We start from the raw sequence: 23,068 nt of genomic DNA, 5'->3' as shown, positions 1-23,068 counted from the left end.
GCCTTCGCCCTTAACTAGACATGCATTCCCAGGTTCAAGAAAGAGTAAATGCTGAAGTTAAGAGTGAAAGGAAAGTAATTAAGGCAACCAAGGTCCAAGGAGAATGAAATATGTAATTTGTAGTTCCCAAATCAATATGCAATTATAGGAAAATGAGAGGGCCGCTTCTAGTTGCAAATAAGGTGATAGAAGGAATATGAAGTTAAGATGGTTGTGAGAATTGCATCGTGGGGTACAACCGGTACGTCACCTCCTCACGCCCACATTAAATGCATTACCATACACTCTCTCTTAAACCTATTTCCTAAACCCCCATGCACCAGCCATATTCCCAATAGAAGGTCGACACGTATCCCAATAAAGATTTCACAAGATTCCCTCGTCTCCCCCTCTCCACCAGCTTCCCCCCAACAACAAAAACTTAAAAACATCCATTCCTCCTTCATTCTCTTCTTACACTTAATCAGTACCATAATTAATTAACAACCTTTTCTTTTTAACACTCTTTTAGTCCTTTTTAGTCTGTAGTCAAAACCTGCCTTTTCTTTGAATCACCATGGAACGGCGTCGAAATCCCACTAGCTACCCTCAAAACAATGCTTTCTCTTCTTATCCCTTCTCCGATAATGCATACAGCACTTCTTCTGCCCCCGCGCCACGTGGCAAGGGTCGTGCCGGTTACTCAACCGCCCCTTCCGGTGCTCGGGAACGTGGCCGCCGCTCTTCCTGTCAACAACACGAACCTTCCTCCAACTGGAATAACCGCTTTCCCATCCACATTTCCCAAGACTTCAACCACCTTGACCTGAACGCTGAAGACGACACCACCTCCGGCGCCGGCGGGGGAATCAACTTCGACGCGTACGAATCTGTACCGGTGGAGGTTAGCGGCGACGAAGTTCCCCTGCCGGTGGAATCGTTCGTGGAAACCGATTTCCACCAAGTTCTGAAGACGAACATCGAGCGGTGCAAGTACGTGAAGCCTACGCCGATTCAGCGACACGCCATTCCCATTGCTTCCGCCGGCCGTGACTTGATGGCGTGCGCGCAGACTGGGTCCGGTAAAACGGCGGCGTTTTGCTTCCCGATCATTTCTGTTATTCTTAAGAATCGTCGTCCGGGGTTTACTTCTGTGGTTCGTGATCGTGGCGGCACTGTTTCATATCCAACGGCACTTATTCTTTCTCCTACTAGAGAATTATCCTGCCAGGTTAGTTTCATGTTCTTCATTTTCTATCTGGCTTTTTCCGTTTTCCTTTTTACTCTATTTATTTTTGGAACATTGGTAGATACATGATGAAGCGAAGAAGTTTGCTCATCAAACTGGAGTGAAGGTTGTTGTTGCTTATGGTGGAGCTGCAATAACTCAGCAGGTGTGTTCTCAGGCTTATGGCTAATGCTAGGTTTAATTTGTGCTCTGAACTTTTGTTTTTTAATTAATAATTATTAATTAATGTAACAGCTGCGGAATTTAGAGAAGGGTGTTGATATACTTGTTGCTACTCCTGGGAGGTTGGTGGATATCATTGAAAGAGGGAGGGTTTCTTTGACAAGGATAAAGATTCTTGCTTTGGATGAGGCTGATCGAATGTTGGACATGGGATTTGAGCAGCAGATACGCAAGATTGTTGAGCAGATGGACATGCCTCCACCTGGTGTTAGGCAAACTATGCTTTTCAGCGCTACATTCCCTGATGATATTCAGGTCAACTTGAAAATTCATTCTTTCTCTTGCATGTATGCCTGTGATTGATGATATTTTGTTGGTGTTGCGTTAGGCTGCATCAATAATTGTTGATTTTCAATTTATTGGTTATGTTGCAGAAGCTTGCATCTGACTTTCTCTCAAACTACATATTCCTATCTGTTGGAAGGGTTGGTTCTAGCACTGAATTGATTGTGCAGAAAGTTGAATATGTTGAGGATAATGAAAAGATTAACCATCTGGTGGATCTACTCCATGGTCAAAATGCACGTGGCGCCAACGGGAAGGTAAAAGAAAAAACAAAACGTAGCTGATGCTTTTATGTCTTATAATTTCTTGTTAAATACCGCTAATTGGATTATTGATTTGGTTTACTTGTTTTCTCCAATACAGCCTGCTTTGACTCTTGTATTTGTTGAAACAAAGAGGGGAGCGGATATTTTAGAATCTACCTTGACGAGAAAAGGGTTTCGTGCTATTGCAATACATGGTGACAAAGTTCAAATGGTAAGGCATTGTCTTTCTTTCGTTCTTGTCTTCTTGTATGATTGTTGCGATTTCTGTGTTATTTTATGCTGGCTGCTGTCTGAGTTATTCCTCTAGTAATAATTTATTTATTTAATTGTTAATAAGGTTTGTGTTGTGTTATTCTCTCAAATCACAAATTTTGATGATATGGTATATGCTTTCCATTGAGTTCAAGCTGCAAGTAATTTCTGAGGGACTAGTACGCTGTGTCAGTAGTTTTGTATAAAGAAGTGTTATTTCATGATTTTTGTTACATTTAAATGTTGATAACATTGCATTGATTTTCTTGACACGTGTGTTAACAATGTTGGATGTTAAATTGCGAACTAATATGCTATCTTACCATATTATTTATCATTTTATAATTTGATTACTAATGTTTGGCTACATTGACATATGTAGGAAAGGGAACGAGCTTTAAGATCCTTCAAAAAAGGTGCGACTCCTATCATGGTGGCGACAGATGTTGCTTCCAGAGGTTTGGATATCCCGCATGTGGCCCATGTCATCAATTATGATTTGCCAAGAAACATTGATGACTATGTTCATAGAATTGGCAGAACTGGCCGTGCTGGCAAATCTGGTTTTGCCACTGCCTTCTTCAGCTACAAGAACAATCATCTTGCAAAGCCTCTTGTTGACCTCTTGCAGGAAGCAAAGCAAGAAATTCCTTCTTGGCTGAGCCAATATGCTGGTGAGTCTTCACCATATGATGGCACTGGTGGTAGCCATCCATCTCAGCAGTATGGTGGCCGTGACTTCCGAAATGTTACTGAACCTGAAGTGGAGAATTATGACAACCACTCCACTACTTTTGGCGATTCATATAATGCTGATTATACATTTGACATAAAAGACTCCAATGAATATGCTGATTCATCATCTTATGAGATGGCAAATTCAGTTCCTCCTGCTACCAGTTGTCATTATACTTATGCCAATACTGACTTGTATGGAGGTGGCAACGTTGAAGATGGTCCTGGAGGTTATGCATCGATTGTTGCAACTGGATGGGACTAGATAGATTGTTCAATTATTTTACTTTTCTGTTTTGTATGGAACTAAATTTATGCCATATAGAGAGTTATGTCGTGGAGTAGTTATCCCACCTTAGGTGGTAACATTAACCCTTTATCTTTTGGGTCTTATTACAAGTAACAGAAGAAGCTCAATCTGTAGATGCTAGCTAGTGCACTATCAGTGTCTTTGTGCCAAATACTTGGTGTGAATTTGTTTTGACAAATGATAGTTGACTTATAGATCACAATGATTATTTTGCTGTTTAATCTTCGTTACCAATAATTTGAGAATCGCTATCAAACTTATAATATCTATGTGAATGACTGATCTTCTTGTAGGAAGATGTATGTATAACTTTTGATAATTATTAATATATAAAAAGAATTAAATTTTGAATACTAAAGTTCTAGATTTGCAGTACTTTGTACAGGAACAAGATTTAGTGGTTTATATGTAGAATGTAGAATTGTTCGAGCATGGCGACGAGGCTGTGGTTGTCATCATCCACTGATCTTTATCTGCCTCTCCTTGAGGATGATGCCATGGGACTTACTTTCCACAGAGCTGTGTTGTTAATTAGTGTGTCTGTCTCTTTTTTATAATGCAGTAGTTTATTCATGATTATTCCCCAGTTTTCATGGCTCTTTTGTACATATGTAAGTGTTTCATTTGAATCGCTTTCTTTGTAATTATCTTCCACTATTTTTATTCTATAATGCCTTAAAGACATGCATTTTCAATGCATGATCATGAATAAGGTAAATAAGTATCTAAATATTGATTTCCATGAGTAAATTATCTTCCACTAATAACATTTGACTAATTTAATATTTTAATCTGACACTGAGCTAAAATCAAGTTGAGTAATTTTTTATATGGTACACCTTTCAACAGCTAGATTATGTTTCTAATAATAATAAAAAATAATAGAATCTCTCCATATATAAAGAAAAACACTCTTGCATTAGAAAAATAAAACTCTCTTAAGAAAAATCACAAAAAAAAAAGAAGTCACTGCATCAATGAGATGCTTTTCAACCCAAAAAAAAGTCAATGGATCAATGAGATGCTTTCCAAGTTGTGTTTTGACTTTTGAGCTCTAAGGATGGCTTCTAGTCTCTTTTAGGATATAGCAAACCCAAACATCGCCAAAACATATGCAAAGAAAATCCATCACATTGTTGAGACATACATCTGTGGAGTGTAATAATTTCCAGCCTTGTAACTTGCCACAAAAGTGGCTTTACAAAGGATGATTCAAGTGGAAATTAAGCCTGCTCAAAAAGCAAAGGTAATTATTTTGAAAACTGTTATTCCACACAAAGGAGTTTGCACAAGTGCTATTAGTTTTCTACAGAACTTGTCAGTATTGAGAGGGTAGAAAAACATTATGAGAAAGAAAAACCAAGATATGAAATACATTGAGTATGCTCAATATCACTATGGTCTACGTATGGAAAGGTTAATATGGTCCAGTATTGTACCGGGGAAGAAAAAACCTTCAAAACTAACAATTAGCACCAAGAATCACTTCTCTTTTCCTCTGCCAAAAAAGAATGAAGGAAAAAAAAAAGGGAACAATACCAATAAAAATCCTGTGGAACGAATTGCAGCTATCCACTCAGTTCCTAACTCTCTTCATTTTCAACAAGTATTCTCTTGCAAGCTTCATAGCACATGAAAGAAATCCCTGCAGCAGGAACTAGCTTGAAGCAGCTTGGTCCCAAACCTCTATACAACCCTGCAACCCCTTCCTTCTCGAGTATACTCATGAGGGCATGAAGCATGTTACTGTATTGCCTTCCATTTATAGCCCCAGCTTGCATATGCTTACGAGCAACCTCAAGTGGAAATGTTGCAGTGCTTGAGAATGCACCAGCAGCAGATCCAATTAAGAGGGTCATCACATTCCCAATTTCTTCCTTATTCAAAGCTTTCTTGTAAGCTTTTCTCAGTGTATCATAGGCAAGATAGTTTGTAGCAGCATAAGGGATTACACCAATTAGGCTTGGGGTGAGGCCTCTATAAAGCTCTGCAGGACCTTCTTCTCGAACAATTCTCAGGAATGCGTCAAGCAAGTTCTTGTACACCCCTCTCTGCCATTTATGACATGTCATGAAACTTAAGTCACTTACTGCTTATGAGATCAGGATCAACAAGTCTCTATATGAGTGCATACCTGGACAGTTAGACGAGTTTTGAGTAGCTCAAGAGGGTAGGTACATAAGGTAGAGCTAACTCCAGCAACAGCTCCTGAAATTAATGAGGCAGGAATAGGGATTTTCGGTTGCTCTCCAGGTTTAGGAGACAATTGCTTCTTGATTGTATCATAAGCAAACAGCTGCATGTCCCACCAGATGTCATTAGAATTTAATTAAGTTGATTAAATTAAGGCTCTATATATGGCTGGTGGTATAGATGAATTTGAGAGTAGAAGTTTATAAAACATTGTGATTGTAAGTTCAAACAAGAAGACAACAAGCCAAATATTAAGCTAGTTGTCCCCTTCCAGCTTCACATGTCAGGCATTTCCAGCTTCTAAATAAGTGAATAATCATAATTGATCTTTCATAGATAAATTCCAATGAATCAATTCGTGCCAACAAAGGAAATGGCAGATAAAAAAAAGTAGCAGTTATAGTTCAACTAAGATGGTGAAAGAAGCTATTTGAAAAGTGGCACTGGTTATGAATTTTGAATGACAAATACACGAAACAAAAAGCTATCTAGGATCATACCATATATTCGAAATAATTTTGTGTACACACACCTCAATGGCCTTGCTTGGAGCAACACGGATGACATTAGCAAAATTTCCTCTGAACAAGCCTTTCCATCCATCAACTTCCATGATAGACTGAAACACTTGAACGGTACTACCTCCGCAGCTCCCCACCATCAAATGTGTTCTTATGGTCTCCAGCGGCGCCACCGCAGTCCTTGACACTGCACCTGCAATAGCCCCACTTATCAACCTCCTCAAAGATGGATTCCCAATCTTAAACTTCAGCTTAAACCCCTTCTTCCTTTTCTTATTCATCATAAGGCCTTCCTCATCAACTTCAAGTGCAGCTTCTTCATGCTCATCACTCAACAAAAATCCTTTAAACCTTGCTGTAGTTTGAAAACCAAACTCATCAGGTATCAACACGTTCTTCATGGAAGAATTAGCCAAGGGGAGTTTTGCGGCATTGTCTCGAGCAGGTGGTGGATTTGGTGAAATACCAAAGCCAAACCCTGCTTGACCAACACTTGCAAATAGGCCAGTTGGATGAACATGAACGTTATCCCCATGCGATACCCATTCTAACTTTATTCTGCGTATTACTACATCTCTGCAGCCATATTCAACACCTTGCACCCTTCCCATGTCCAATGATATATCTTAAGCTACAAAAGACAAGCTAGTTCCTTCAAGTGGTTTGATACTTGTATAAGAACTACAACTCGTTTTAAAAATATTAACTTTATAAAGTGTCGAGAGATTAAAGATGGTTTTGAGAAAATGGGGACACAAGAATATGCCAATTCTGGAGGTGATAATAACATAGACTAAACTTAGCTGATGAAAAAAGGGAATAATTCTACTATTCTAGGAATGACCAGGGCTGAGGAACACAATGAACTGAGGAATAAAGTTAAAGTTGAAACAAAAAATAAAAAAATGGAATTTTATTTGGATGAGGAATATTGACGAAGAACACAAACCAGAAACTCTCTCTCTCTCTCTCTCTGCCTCGGCAACAAAGGCAAAGAAGAGAAGAGAGCGAAGATGGTGTAGTTCTCAAAGCTCTGCTTCTTAGCTTTATGGAACTTGTTTCCTTTGTGTGATCCAAGAGCCAAAGGAAACTATAATTTGTCCATTTAAATTTGGATAATGTACAAAATATTATAACTATTTAAATGATTAAATTTATATATAAATATGCTAAATTATCTGTCATAACTTCAGCTATTTATACTTCTAATTTTATGTAAAATTTCGATTTTCAATTTATAGAGTATGATAGCGCTGACAATCAAATTTTTTAAACAATGCTTAAGAAAAAAATAAAAAGAAATTAGGAAACTGGTAGTTCATTATATTTTATATATCTTTTCTATTTTTATTTTTTTAATTAAGTTTATCTTAGGCCACAGGATTCGGATAAATCTTTTTTGGTGATTTCTTCTAAATCCATGGCAAATTTGTGAGTAAGTTACCTTTGCACATGTGTCATCATCTTAGCCATTGATAAAAAAAATTTTAAACTTTCATTAATTGATTCATTAAATGCTTTCACACTACATTGTATTTTATAGTATTTACATTATACCACACTAAGTATTTATACTGTAACATAAATGGGTACAATATACAAATAATTGATTTTACAAATCCCTCCCCAAATACCATACAAATTAAAACCTTCTCCAAATACCATTTCAATGTCTACAGCTTCTTCTTCTTCTACCTCTCAAAATACAGTTCGAATGAACTGCTTCTTCTACCCTTTTATCCACTACTCCTTCTTCTTTACCCTTCCTATAGGTGATGGGTGTGATTTTTCCGGCGATCCACTCTAAAAACATTCCCCTAATACCCCTGTAATGTCCACAGATTCCTCTTCTACCTCACTGCTCCTCCAACCGTTCCTGTAGGTGAAGCATTTGATTTTTTCGGCGACCCACTCGCAAAACCTTCCCCCAAAAACCGCTTTAATGTCCACAGCCTCTTTTTCTACCTCGGACTTCTGATTTCTTCGGTGACTCATCGTTAGTGAACCGACTTTTTCGAACCCCATCCAAGATCCTGCCTACTGCTTCTTCGTCTAGGGTTATGCGGGTGTCCTTTTTTGTGACTCACAGGCAGAGTGAAGTATTTACGAAACCGTTGAAGAACGTAAGTCATCCCCTAGGCAGAAACGGTTCCGGCAACCCACGAGGAAAACCCTCTCGAAAAACCATTGTAAGGCCTACTGTTTCTTCCACTAGCTAATTCGTTTGTTTCAGTTGTCGATTTTAACAACCAAATTTGCATGATTTGTTCTGTTATTCACTTTCTTTAATAACCGTTCATCGAAGTAGATTATTTCAATTTTGAATGTAATAGTTGAGAATATTTTTTCATGGTTGTGTTTAATGTTAATCATATTGATGGCCAGTGATGCATGCTCCTCAAACACGAGACGAGGCATAGTTGAAGCCGGCTGACAAGAGGAACTGATAGCTAGATATGCAAGTTCAATTTCGCTGCAACCTGGGGATGTAAAAGATGGTGTGGCCCCAAAATGCTTCTGCGAAAAATATGCCATCTGTTACATGTCTAAGACAGACACCAACGCGAATAGGCTATTTTTTGGATGCCCATTGTTAAAGGTAAGCACGCAATTCTTCATGTATGATCACTAAGTTTATGCTAAATTTGGGTTGATTTTGAATTTTTGGAATGGAGGTTTAGAATATAGATTTTGGTTATTTTCCCTAGCTCAAGTTGTTGTGGATGTGATTTTGAATTGTTTGAAATGGCATGCCTATTGGTTATGAAAATGATTTGATTTTGTAAGCAATTTGCTGTTAAATTGGGTTGATATTGTATATAATTTGATATTGGTGCTGGTTAATTTTGAAGAATGATTTTGACATGAATTCACATGAAACCTGATCTGATATAAAAAAATTGCTTTAAAATTTAAAAGGATTTTTAATATTTAGCCTTTAGGGATTAATTACATTCACATATGTGGATTAGATTGAATTGAAGTGTTTTGTACCACCATATATTCATTGTGTTCTATTTGATTTAGGTGACAGAAGCACACTGCAAATTCTTTCTCTGGGTTGACGACCACATTGTAAGGGTCAGAGAGGGGGAGGCTACAAGGGGATCGGGTGATGGAAAGCAGAATCATGTTGAAGAACATCTGGAAATGGATAACCTGATAGCACATGTAGAGGAAAGAAAAGTAAACCTAAAGAAGCTGTTGAACAAGAAAAGTATACAAGCAGAGTTGAGGAAGAAGACAACAAAAGCAGCTACAAGAGAGATGGAGGCTTCATCAACAAAGTCTAATGATTAGATGAAAACTAGAACCTGAAGCACCTCTATTAGGTTGAGAAACTTAATAATAATTGCCTTCTATCTGAATTTTTCTGCTAGAATGTAGACACTCAATTGCTTGAAGCTTTTAAAGGAAAAATTGTCGATGTCGTTTATTTTATATGGGCAACATGGTTGGAATTTGATTATGTTTCTAGTTACGTGTTCTTGTTTTAGCTATACATACGTATACATTTTATGTTATATATTTTTGTGAGTTAGTTATCGAAGTGCCCTACTAATTTCAATAGCATATGAAGGCTAATATGTTGTAGTAAGTCAGTCCAAATACCAGAAAGAAACAACCTTTTTTTTAGTGACATAAATGCTGAATATTGCAGTCATGTTATAACTCAATTTTCGGCAATTCTGTGAGAGTAGCAAGGAGAATGGCATGACAATATAGACTGATGATTTGGTGACTTCCATGACAAATTATGCTGCCACCACAATAGATAATTGAGACGATATATTTTTCTTCTAATCCAAATAACTTGTTGCAAGCATTAAGGTATTTAAAGTTTCGACCAAGAAAAATTATTAAAGGTCTAACTGAGCTTAACACAATTATTTGTAGGGCTTAGGTATGAATAACTCAGAACATATTTCCTTTCCCATTAACCAATCTGTCTTCCTTCTTACATATTTCATTATAGTATGTCTTTGCTGCCTCAATAACTTCCTGGGATTTCAGATTGAATGGATTCATCACTAGATCAATAGCCAGCCGCAATCTTGTGCTATCATTTACCTAAGTTCCAAAAACTCAGATGTTGAGTAAGATTTTAAGAGAGTATACCAAACCATTAACGAAATATTTTGGTAAGTACCTTTATATTGTAGTTTCCCTTTCATTGGCACTCCCTCATCCAGGTTGTCACCCAAACTCCACAATCATTCCTTTCATATTAAAAAACTGTTTGTTATAATATATAACAGGGTTAAATTCTTAGGGAACATGATCATAGCATATGGAATGATACTGTAAAAAATAATATCATCCTTATCGAATGCTGGAAGGAAAAGCATTCTATAGCACTATAACAACATCACTTTCTAGGCGGTCTCCTTAAGTTGTGCCAAAGAAAAAAAATTTCATCACAAATTAGCAAAATTATTGATGTGTCGCACTAATTTAGAAATCAACCAGAAAAAAAATTATACGGTTTCTTACGAGTCATCCTTCTGCTCGCCAATCTCTGCAGGGTGTATTATAGGATAATCCGAAATTATTGGTCTGTGTGTGGTCTGATTAGCATAGAAGGTCGAGTCATCAAGCATCTTCTCAATAAACAGTGCCTGTAATCATTGTAAATTTTATTTAATGTGTCAACTCCACACCAATTCTGAAGTTAGAATCGTTATTTCTACTTGTATGAAAGCCTAAATCAGTACCATTAGCTTCGCACAACGACGGCGCCTGGTTCTGCTCCAGACCGATGGCTTAGAATCTAGTAATATCAGGTGTCTTTTTTCAACATCAATTACAAGCAGGTACCAGTGCATGTTATCCTCGTTCATTGGAACGAAAATCTAACATAGATACACACACAAGTTATATTGGACTAAGTATTTTGTGCTAACCGTAACATATACTTTGAATGGTAACTAAGAAGCTTACCTTGCATAATGTTTCAAACTCTCCCATGTATTCGTCAGCGTAATAGCGTTTCAAAGTCTTCGGCGAGTGAGTCCAATTAAGGGCAAATTGCTGAAATTTGAGTTTACATGGTTTAAAATAGGATCACTAGAAACCATGCAATGGAAAATGTGTATGGTTTGCACTTACAGAAAATGTTGTGGGTAAAAACCACATGCAGGGAAACCTGGTGTCTTGGCGTGCATCAGACATGAGCATGCTTGATGTCATGTTAATTATCTGGTAAATTATTTGTTGTTTGAAGGCCAAAAAGAACAAACATAAACTGTTATGACCTTCATATAACTACTTTATACAGTCGCAATTTCATTTACAAAATTACATAAGGCTAATGACGAAAAATTCATACCTCATCCACCAATGGTTTGTTTGGTAGTAGAGTATACATGACTCTCCTATTAGCGTGCCATAAGTTTGTCTGCGAGATTATCTCCGAATTCAATTCTACATCTTCCAAATCTGAACCAAAGACGTAGGTGACGACTGAAAGTTCATCCTTGCATAATTCCATATCAGCTGATGGACGGAACAGAACAGGCGTCCACTGATAAAATGATCACTCACCCGTTAGTTATTAATACATAAGAATAACAACAAAACTTCAAGGATTAGTAAGGATGATATAACCCACCGCAGGTATCTTTGGGCTTTCCTACCAGTTCCATCATCACAAAACAAATTGCGGCGAATAACATAATCAGCTGGCGTTGTTTGTTCACACTTCAGAGACATTGAACAACACTTTGGTTCTTTTTGCGGAATAGAATCAGCGGCTTCATGAATGTTGGACATGTTGGATTGAATCTTTTTTTATGAATCTAGAGTCCTCTCAGCAGTACCTAATGGCATACTGAATCCACTCATTATTACTGGCATCACTGTAGGGCTGAAGTTATCGGCCGGAGGATTGCGAAGATTAATCGTTTGTGGCATTGTTCCGAACAAAGGATAACAAGTCTTGGTCTGGGAAGCAATCAGGTTTGAAAGTGTATTCATCATCGTCGACATTTGCGATACTATATCTTTCAGTGACCCTTCTAGGATGGTACTTTTACCTAATTTCTCGCCAATTTCTTTACCGGATCCACTGTTAAAATTTACATGTAGTCGCTGGTCATGCATGGTGCTTCCGCAGAGACTGTGAGAAACAAAACACAAAACATTTACAAGTTGTAGTTGCAATCGATTTAAATGAACATGGAAAAACATGTTTTTTTCACCTGGATGACAGTTCTATCACTTCCTTATCGATAACCTTTCTTGAGATTTTTCTACTCTGTTCCTTTCTGGCTTCGTCGTCTCCTTTTTCTATTTTCTGTGTTGAGCGTCTCTTTCCTCTGGCAGCCATTGGGTGTTTTAGTTGTTTATATTTAAAAAAAAAAACATGAAAAATATTGCAACATGTACACTTAATGAGTTGCCCTCCACTACCAACCACAATTTCTAAAAAGAATAACAAACATGGTATGTTGTCCCTACTATTCAAAGGAGTTCTGACAGCTGATTGATATTTGGTAGTAGACCTAAGACCTCTAATATATGAAGCAACTTACGTATCCATATTATAGTCATAACGTTTTGCCAATATTTAGTTTATTTAAAACTCTATTCTCTGATTGGCAAGACAGAAGGCTCCATCTTTTGGAACTAATTGTTGTTATTCAGCTCAATAGTCAATACATTGATGTATTCAAAGCTAATATAAATTTTCCAGTAACTTACTATTATTTATTTTCATAAACCAATATGTTAACTGAAGATTGATTTTAATTTTAATTTTCGTAATGAATGCTTCTCTCCATGAATTTTAATCAATTAATTCTCATTATGTACGATACTCGTATAACAGAATTCTGTTTGTTGCTATCTCTCATTATCACACACACGGTCAAAGATTTAGTCCACAACAAAGTTTAATGAGACGGCTAAACACTCAAAAAAGCTTACTTTGAAAAATCATACACGTATTAGGTCAATAACTCGAGAAAAGGGTATATATTCTTTTTCATTTCCTATGAGTTATATTCTTTTTCATTAATTATGTGTATTACATTACCTGTCTCCCACACAATTCTTTAATTTCTCGTTTGTCACGGACACTCATCATGTAATTTATTGCCTAATGACTTTTTTGCTTTCCAGCTTTTAGCCGTCTCCTATAACTTATAGTAGACTTAATTACCCATACCTGATAACAACGCACTTCCACCCCCCCAAAGAAAACAACGAAACTAGAGGTTTTAGGTTGTGTGTTAGTATACTATGTGTTTAGTGTATAATCAACCAATAATGATTTAAATTAGGATTAGAGGTTATTCAATCCATTGAGTAATAATAAAAGACGATAGTTTTTCTTTTTCAGAATTTATACACATTTTACTCGTCTCTGTGGAAATTTTTTAATTAACATACATAATTGAATATTTAAAAACTATAATAGCCCAATATTGTATATATGATCAAATTATGGGAACTATTTTATAAAATTACGATATTTCTAGTGACGAGTATTATTAAGAACCCATATTAGTTGGCGGGACGGGTTGTGTGTTCCGTTTATAGGAAGACGAGGAGCGCCGTTAAACAGTGACCGTCTGAAACTAAACCGCTGAACATGAACCGTTGATGATGCACCCTTAACCGGAAGGAACTAGCCCTAAACCACGCAACCATAAAACCACTACCCTAAACCGTAAATCGTAAAAAGTAAACCGTAAACCAGTATACCATAGATAGTAAACGGATAACCGTAAACAGAAAACCGTGAACTCTACGCATTGAATCGGAAACCGCATACGTTAAACCGCTGAACATGACACGTATATGGTGAACCCTAAACCGGAAGGAACTAACCCTAAACCACGAAAGAAAACAACGAAATTTACAACTAACTATTAGTAATGTGTTTGGAACTTTTTTAGTATAATTGATAGTAGCATAACATTGAAACTATTCACTATAAAACTGGAACCATTCACTCGAAGACCTTATACCTAGTCAATAAACAGTACATATTTAACCGAACGCATTGAACCGAAAACCGCCAAACCATAAGCCATAAACCATACGCACGAAACCATTAACTATAAGACATAACGACCAAACCGTGAACCCTAAACCGTACACATTGAACCGAAAACCGCCAAACCATAAGCCATAAACCATACGCACGAAACCATTCAATATAATACCTAACGACAAAACCGTGAACCCTTAACCGTACACATTGAACCGGAAATCGCCAAACCATAAACCATAGGCACGAAACCATTCACTATAAGGCATAACGACCAAACTGTGAACCTTAAACCGTACACATTGAACAGGAAACCGCCAAACCATAAACCATAGGCACGAAACCATTCACTATAATACCTAACGACCAAACTGTGAACCCTTAACTGTACACATTGAACCGAAAACCGCCAAACCATAAACCATAGGCACGAAGCCATTCACTATAATACTTAACGACCAAACCGTGAACCCTTAACCGTACACATTGAACCGTAAACCGCCAAACCATAAACCATAGGCACGAAACCATTCACTATAATACCTAACGACCAAACTGTGATCCCTAAACCGTACATATTGAACCGTAAACCGCCAAACCATAAACCATAGGCACGAAACCATTCACTATAATACCTAACGACCAAACTGTGATCCCTAAACCGTACATATTGAACCGGAAACTGCCAAACCATAAACCATAGGCACGAAATCATTCACTATAATACCTAACGACCAAACCGTGAACCCTAAACCGTACATATTGAACCGAAAACCGCCAAACCATAAACCATAGACACGAAACCATTCACTATAAGGCATAACAACCAAACCGTGAACCCTAAATCGTACACATTGAACCGAAAACCGCCAAACCATAAACCAAAGGCACGAAACCATTCACTATAATACCTAACGACCAAACCGTGAACCCTAAACCGTACATATTGTACCGGAAACTGCCAAACCATAAACCATAGGCACGAAATCATTCACTATATGACCTAACGACCAAACCGTGAACCCTAAACCGTACACATTGAACCGAAAACCATCAAACCGTAAACCATAGGCACGAAACCATTCACTTTAAGACCTAACGACCAAACCGTGAACCCTAAACCGTACATATTGAACCGAAAACTGCCAAACCGTAAACCATAGGCACGAAACCATTCACTTTAAGGCGTACTCACTAAACCGTACATATTGAACTGTACGCATTGATCCGGAAACCGCCAAACCATAAATCATAGGCACAAAACCATTCACTATAAGACCTAACGACCAAACCGTGAAAACTAAACCATACACATTGAACCGAAAACCGCCAAACCGTAAACCATAGGCACGAAACCATTCACTCTAAGACGTACTCACTAAACCGTACACATTGAACCGTACGCATTGAACGGAAACTGCCAAACCATAAACCATAGGCACGAAACCATTAACTATAAGACATAACGACCAAACCGTGAACCCTAAACTTTACGCATTAAACCGGAAACCGCCAACCCATAAACCATAGGCACCAAACCATTCACTCTAAGACATAGTCACTAAACCGTACACATTGAACCGTTAGCATTGAACCGGACACAACCAAACCATAAACCATACGCACGAACATATTGAACCGTATAATTTGAACCGTACACAGTGAACCGTGAACCCTAAACCGAACACATCGATAGCACTAAAACTCAGTTTTCGTATAAAGTTGCATAAGCTAAATAACTTGGCACGATTCATAAAATATGTGGAGGTTTACCCAGTTTAACTTCAATTTCTCCTTATTAGATAAAGTTATCGCATGTTATATTTCAAGAAGAAACTGTAAACCGCACCTAGTGGTATCCACCATGTACCTGTATACCACGTAATTAAGGACATTAATTAATATTCCAATAGGTAGGTGATGGTTAGTCTAGGATTACGAGCAAGAACATGGTGCAATAAAGTGGAGACCATGCTGCATGCGTACAAGAAGAAGGCAATGAGTTGGTGGACTACGCACAAAAACTACATCTACAAACTATATGCTTACAAATTCTACCCCATACAACATGGATACTAAAAGAAAGCCCTCAAACATGGCAATTGAATGCTTGGAAATGTTCCATGGAATCGATCGAACTGCATTCAGGATGCTGACACAAGTCCTTCACCGTGAAGTTAAACAGTCCTTGATGGTCATGGCATTTCTACTGTCAATGGAGACCATGGGACTGAGTGGTATTGTGCAAACAGCCATAAAAAAGGAAGGCTTGTTTATGAACAATCTTGCCGAGGATTGTGTCATCTGTTTGTAATGCCTACTATCTCCGGAGTTCTCAGGGGTTGTGGAGAAATCCAGAAAACTTGAAACCCTCAGACACGCGTTAAAAACTGAGCTCACCTTATACCAGGTTCATAGTATGAGATCCATCCTCCTAACGATAATTCCTAATACCCTCTCAAATATTTGCTCTAGAATTCTAGGCGACATAACAATGGATGCCATTTGGTTGGAGTATCAGACGAATCCTAAAAGACTATTGGGTTTCAACACACAGGACCAGTGCATATCAGTTACACCAGAGGAATTGAATAGACATAACAACGTCCGAAGAATGCATATGCAACAAGGAGGAAGGCAAACTGAACAAGATAAGGGAAAGAAGAAGTACGTCTGCAAGGAGCTGGATGACGCGGAACATCCAAAGACACTAATTGTATGCTTCGGTCGAGAGTCTATGCCCACTGCAGATGGCATTGCTGAGTTTTTCTGCAACTTGTTTGGTAATGTGGTTCAAAGGGTGACAGTCATGCCTCGGAGGGACAAAGACTCGGGTGATTTTGCTTTCGTTCTTTTCAACGACGCATCAATCCCGCGCATTTTTATGGGGGACAAAAATGTTGTTCATCATAGCATACAAGGCATGAAAAGTTGGATCAGATGGTGGACAGGAACACATTATCGCTGTGTGGATTAGTCTACAATAGACGATAAAGGTTAGTGTTGTTTTTTCAAAATAATTTAGTTACACCAGAATGTTTACTTTTTAAGGGAGCTGATATATACGTTATATGGAATTAAAACACAATTCGAGATACTACAGAAGCACAAATGGTCATTTTTTATATCCAAGTTAAGTTATCGTTCAATTATATGTTACCAAATTTTGTTGATAAAATCTTGATCAATCTGGTTCCTTATTCGGCTGTGGTCATGAAGTTTAAATTGGAAATAACAAACCCTATGACCAGTAATTAACTTCATGTCATTTGGAGTCCTTCACCATCCACCACCCAAACATAAGATATTATGATGTAGTTGAACTTGTTGGGACTAACGTAGGAGACATACCAGGAATGTTTTTTGGAAATATACACATTGAATATCACCTTTTTTAGTTGGACATTTTGAAATCGGAATGGTGTATGTGGCAGACACTTTGTGGCCGCCTTTTTTATTTTTTTTTGTGGGCCCTAAAGCTGTTGTTAGAAAAAAAATTAAATCTTTCTAAAACATAAAGGATTATACACTATGTCCAAAAATTCCAATTGAAACTTAAGTGGGCCGGTGACAATGTACTTGTTTTGGAATTCTAGTACGTTTCATTTTTTTTCTTATATTTTTTAAAACCCAAAACCGGGAGAGTTCCCCAATTAACAAATAACATAGTGAAGAAATCAAATAACACAGAACATCACATACAAAATATCACAACCGGTCACCAAAATGTCAAACACAGAACATCACATACAAAATAACACATTCAGAATAACATTTTGATTAATTAAACTACACAGGAAATTCTAAAGGTCTGCATAAATCTGCTAAGTTGACCCATGGTTGACGGACGAGTCATGAGAGGTATCGGATCGCTGTCGCTTACTAGGACCTGCCTCAGCCCCACACCATGTCCCCTCTTGTTGACACTGTAGTTGAGTTAAAAAAATTTAGGCATAACACATGAAAACGTGAGAAATTAGAACAGAAAATAGTGGTCATATGTTGCTAACCCTGACTGTTGAGTATCCAAATGATGCTGTTGTTGGCTCCCGCGGTGATTCCTAAGGAACATCTCAGTGTGGTAGACTCTAAGTTGGGCTTCTTTGTTGAAGTAAGCACCGCACACCGAAGCTAAGCGTTGTATAATTTGTTCAGGCAACACCTTCGACGTATACAGTTCATCAACGACACACGGAGGTTCATCATTCTAGTTAATGTCCCTGACGATCATGTAGAATACTCCACAGCCAACGTACCTAAGCTCCACACTCAGCAAAAAAGATCGTTTATACATGCATCGTATCCTCCCTAAATCAGCTCCCTTAATCCAGAACCTCTCACCGTCTCTCTTGGGCATGATGTGGAGGCAATTATCTTGAGTGTCTATTAAATAAAGATCAGTGGTACTGTACCACTTGAATAGATTCATGATATTAGGTGGGAATTCAATATCATCCTGTGGTGGAACAAGACAAAACCATGGCAAGTTAGTTTTCTAAATGTTTTTTAATAGAAGCATAACAACGAAAGAAGGAAAAATTGTGGATATACGTACATCTGTTGAAAAGAGCCCAAAGACATAAAACTGGTTGTACGATTGTTGTATGTTCCTTAATGCATTAACATACCTAAACAACATAAATAAACAACAACAAATAAAAAACAGGGGAGCGAAACCTAAAAGAAGGGAGTAGCTAAACATTTCGTGACTCTATCTTTATTTGTTCTCTGCATGCAGTTATTTAAATATGGTCAATTTTATTCTTTACAGATACGGCTGCTATCAAAGGAGGTAGTAAAAATTGAAGAAGATACTAACCGGAATCCAGGTTCCATTCTTGTTTAATTACTTCGAAGATGGCTGTGGTTGAAGGGAGGAAGATGCCAAGGAAGTGTTCAGACGAAGAATAGTTGATTAATGAGTGTAACTTTTTTCTTATGAGTTTTTTTGCTATGTTACTATGTTAGTTGAGAATTTATTAAACATTTTAATGTGAAATTAATCCAAACGTCGAATCAGTGGTAGAGGGAACTTATTATTAGCCAACTCTGTGTTATCCTAATATTTGGAAAACATAAAATATCCTTTACTTGATTGATTATCAAAATGTTTTGGAAATGTGTCGTTTATAAATGTGCAGAGATCCCCTTTAATTGAATCAGAAAATATTTTCAAAAAAGTTATCCCTTGCTAATGCACGTTGTTGTTAAAGAAAATTTTATAACTAATTTATTTTTTAATTTGAATTGAATTGCAAAATAGTTTATTTGTTAATTACTATTAGTTATCAAGATAGCAAGTAATCAAATGATTTCAACATTTTAATTTACCAAGTAAATTTTGCCTCAAGCATGAAAGATTTTTTTAGTTTTATGTAGGTTAATAATTTTCATTAAAGAATTTAAATTTAAACACTAATAGTTATCAAAATAGGTAGTCACAGGCATTAAAAAAAAGAAAAAAGATACCCAGTAATAAAATTATTTAAAAAATTGAAATTAAATTTAAAAAATTTAAAACGTTTGTTTCGAGTTTCAACCGGTTATATTTTAATCTAGCATTAATTTCGCTAGTAACAAATGTTGAAGAATTTAATTTTGAAAGGAAATAGTAGTAGTTACGTATAAACCGATTAATTAAATTAATTCTTTTATTTAAGTCATAAAATGTGTTTCAACAACTTTGCTAACATTAATTGGGTTAATAGCAAACAATTAATAATTTCATTTTTCTAGGATTTCTTTTTTTTTTTGGAAAGCAAATTAAATTTTATTTAGTTTTTCGTTAACAACGGGAATTGATGGAGAGGGATTTACGGAGAGTTATTGGGATAGAACGGAATATTTGTTGGAGATTATCATAAAACGCAAGGTTTTAATAGCTAAATTAAATTTTAAATTATTTGGTTAAACGCCGCGTTTTAATACCTCATTTTTTACCTTTTTTTTTCATTCACAAGTGTGTAACATAAGTATCATTCACTCTTCACTTTCCATCTTCCTTCACAAAACACTCCTCATTGTAACCCCAACCTAACACACAATTTTCTGCTGAAGGTATCGACTCCAACAGCTTCGTCTCCGAGAAAATGTCAACCGAGGTAAAACTCTATCCTAACTCTTCTCCTGATAGTGATCGGTTGTTAATCATCATCTGCATGTAGTGTCAATGTAATAAAAATGTAATCGTTGTAAAATCAAAATAAGCCAGTTAACCTTTTTTAAATGAATGGGTGACTGATTTGGGTTTCTCATTTGTTCGTCTGAAAAAGATTTTATGCATTTAGGTTTGTGTAAGATTGTTCTGTTAAAGATTCAATAGTTCACGACAGTAACCCATTTCAACAAAATATAATTGCACTATTTGTGGAAAAATTGAACCACTTTGTTTCCAATTCAAAAAATATGCATATGGGTTGATTTTAAATCAAAAGATTCAATTGTATGAGTTTTTTTAAATGAACTCTGATTTTGTTCCTTTTCAACTTGATCTCTGTGTGACACTTGCCATAGATGACGTCTTCGAAGGACAAGGGTAAGAGAGTGCAAGCGATGGATTACGGTACCACACAGAACTACAAGTTGAGGTTTCTGAAGCCAGTAATAAGGCCATCAATGTTCAAACTTGTAATTAACATCCCTTGACTACACACCTTTTAACTTTAAAGTTTTTGCAATGCTATCGATGTTTTGACAGAACTTGACCTATGTGTAGCAGTCATTACCTATAACTCTCGATGAGCTACCAAACCGTACCCCCTACCTGGACCTGGTTGTGCCTGACGGAAGGAATAACCCCTGTCGGTGCTTTTGGACGCAACTCCAAAGTGGCAAAATTGCATTTACTCGTGGCTGGAAGGAGTTCTACCAGATGTACAAAATCAATCTGGACTCCATGCTATATTTCACACACAACGGAAACTCCAATTTTCAAGTCCGGATTTTTGATTTTGGTGGCATTGAGAATTCATACCAACTCCGTGATCCTGAAGAACCACCATATGTAAGGACTGGTAATATGAAATTGCAAAGTGTATCAACATCCCTCCTTCAGCCAGTACTAGAGCGGTTGCCACAAAGGTCAAAAGCAAGTGGCCTTTTTTTGTAATGGACCTAACTGCTCGCATGATGTCGTCGCGATTGTTGGTAAGCGTGAACTTCTCGCAACATTTTGGCTCAAATGTTATTTTACTAAAGAAAGCATTAAATTAGCTAATACTAACTGAAATTTCTTGTGTTATAATCAGTCGAACGTCCCTCATCTCAGTCACTTCACTGGTCAGAGGCACCCTATCATCCTTACATAGGGCCACATACAGGTCGAAGCTACATATACAAGGTACAGTAGAAAAAGGGATGGTAGCTTCGGCGTTATTTCTGGAGGATGGGAGAACTTTGCTTCATTGTGCAACTTCAAGCCAGGTGGTGTGGGGGTCTTCGAGGTGATATCAACTGAGCCAATGACGATCATCCAGGTTCGATGCAGATAGGATGCATAAGGATGAGTAACTGAAGGCGTAATGCCCCTGTGTTTGACATCTTTGTCCATATATCATGCTAAGACTTTTCCCATAGTTTTCGGAAATATTAAACTAGATTATATTTTTCTTGCTTGTTGAACAATTATATTGACTTTTTGTGGGTGTTATTAAGTTGAAAACAAATTTGGGTATTAACTAAAACAGAATCGCATTCGCAAATATTATATGTTTCTGCTCGTTTTTTTATTGACTTTACCATTTTAACTTGATTGGACAAAAATTAGTTTTCCAAGTACAAATGGCAGAGTTGCCTTTCTGAAGTAATGCCAGAATGAATTTATAACTTTGTTGGCCTTTACAAAAACTTAAAAAAAAATCTGGCCCAATCGGTGAGGAGGACAACAAAACCTCATGTTTTTGTAAACGAAACTCTCTTAATATGTTGGGTATTAAATTGACCATTTAAAGGGGAATTTTTTTAAAATTTGTTTTATTGGACCTTAAAATGTTAAAGGAAAAAAAGTGACTCGAGAAAGATGAAAACACCGGTAATGTTTGAAGGAAGCCATATGTCACCAGTTATTTTTTTTTTGTTGAACTTGGTTTAATGAAAAATGTTTCTTTTTGGTACATGAACAGAATATTAAAAAATTAATCCGACCCATTCTATGAGTAAAATAGCCCAACCGTAGTTTCTTTTAATGAGTCAAGGCTGGGTGATTTATTGTAGTTGGGCTTAGATCTCAGCTGGGTTCCAGGTCCAGCGTTGAGTGTGTACTTTTTTTTTTATTTTCTTATGGTCCTTAAGCAGATGTAATCAGAGGGTGATCTAGAATCGTAAACAAAGTAGGTAACCGCATACTTTGATATCATCATCCTATCACCTCAGCCATATCATGTTTGTGGTGGCTTCTACCTTTAAGGCGTTCAACACTATATCTTCATCGTAAGAACTACTTCTTTTTCCCTTCGATTAACATGTTTGACTTTGTACGTTATAAGTTATAAGGATCTGTGTGTTTTTCATTTAATTGATTTTTTTAATCACTTTGAAATCAGATGGACAGGGGTTGAAACATTGGAAACAACACGGAGAAGGTTGTGTCCAGTGCGAAAGGAAATTGATGAAGAACCTAATACCCAAAGAAAACAGGATTGGTAGCAGTTTGGTGGATCTCTTTATTTTTGGGTATGTGAATATTTGATTTCTTTGCTTCAATGAATACTAAATTTCTGTATATGTTATTTTTGACATCGTTGTTTGTGTAACCAGGTTGATTTTTAGGTCATTCTTCAGGCCACCTAATTATATCCAGAAACACTAACGGATGAGGTACATGCGAACAATAGTGAAGATGATGATTAATAACCTTTGCTGCTGCATGAAGGAAGTATGAAAACTCGATATACCCATACTGGAACACATGTAAGCTTAAGATCCAGCTATTATACAATGCCCGGACCCGTTTTTCTTCCGCCCACTACTGATGAATCGGTACGTAATTTTGTATTTAGCTTTGTCTATGCCGTTAGAAAATAAGCTGTTAAAATTTTTTCTGACGCAAACCTAATAAAAGGG

At 37.0% G+C, this 23,068-nt stretch overlaps 2 protein-coding genes across 3 annotated transcripts; one reads left to right on the top strand and one right to left on the bottom strand.

Moving 5' to 3' along the window:
* Positions 1-556: 556 nt before the first annotated feature.
* Positions 557-3,253, top strand: LOC130934678 (DEAD-box ATP-dependent RNA helicase 52-like). The gene is made up of 6 exons (XM_057864225.1): positions 557-1,210; positions 1,290-1,373; positions 1,463-1,705; positions 1,825-1,992; positions 2,099-2,212; positions 2,636-3,253. The coding sequence occupies exons 1-6, from the start codon at positions 557-559 to the stop codon at positions 3,251-3,253; spliced, it is 1,881 nt and encodes a 626-aa protein (XP_057720208.1).
* An 890-nt stretch (positions 3,254-4,143) lies between these two features.
* On the bottom strand, positions 4,144-7,064 carry LOC130942601 (adenine nucleotide transporter BT1, chloroplastic/mitochondrial-like). 2 transcript variants are annotated; one of them, XM_057871018.1, is made up of 4 exons: positions 6,024-7,064; positions 5,433-5,594; positions 4,838-5,349; positions 4,144-4,527 (listed from the first exon to the last, which is right to left on the bottom strand). In XM_057871018.1, the coding sequence occupies exons 1-3, from the start codon at positions 6,621-6,623 to the stop codon at positions 4,882-4,884; spliced, it is 1,230 nt and encodes a 409-aa protein (XP_057727001.1). In that variant the 5' UTR covers positions 6,624-7,064; the 3' UTR covers positions 4,144-4,527; positions 4,838-4,881. The 2 variants fall into 2 exon arrangements, with proteins under 2 accessions (XP_057727001.1, XP_057727000.1); XM_057871017.1 differs by lacking the exon at positions 4,144-4,527 and having other exon boundaries at positions 4,539-5,349.
* Between the last annotated feature and the right edge of the window lie 16,004 nt (positions 7,065-23,068).

Source organism: Arachis stenosperma, chromosome 1 (assembly GCF_014773155.1).
Source record: "Arachis stenosperma cultivar V10309 chromosome 1, arast.V10309.gnm1.PFL2, whole genome shotgun sequence".
Lineage (NCBI taxonomy): Eukaryota > Viridiplantae > Streptophyta > Magnoliopsida > Fabales > Fabaceae > Arachis > Arachis stenosperma.
This window is presented reverse-complemented; position numbering and strand designations above follow the sequence as displayed.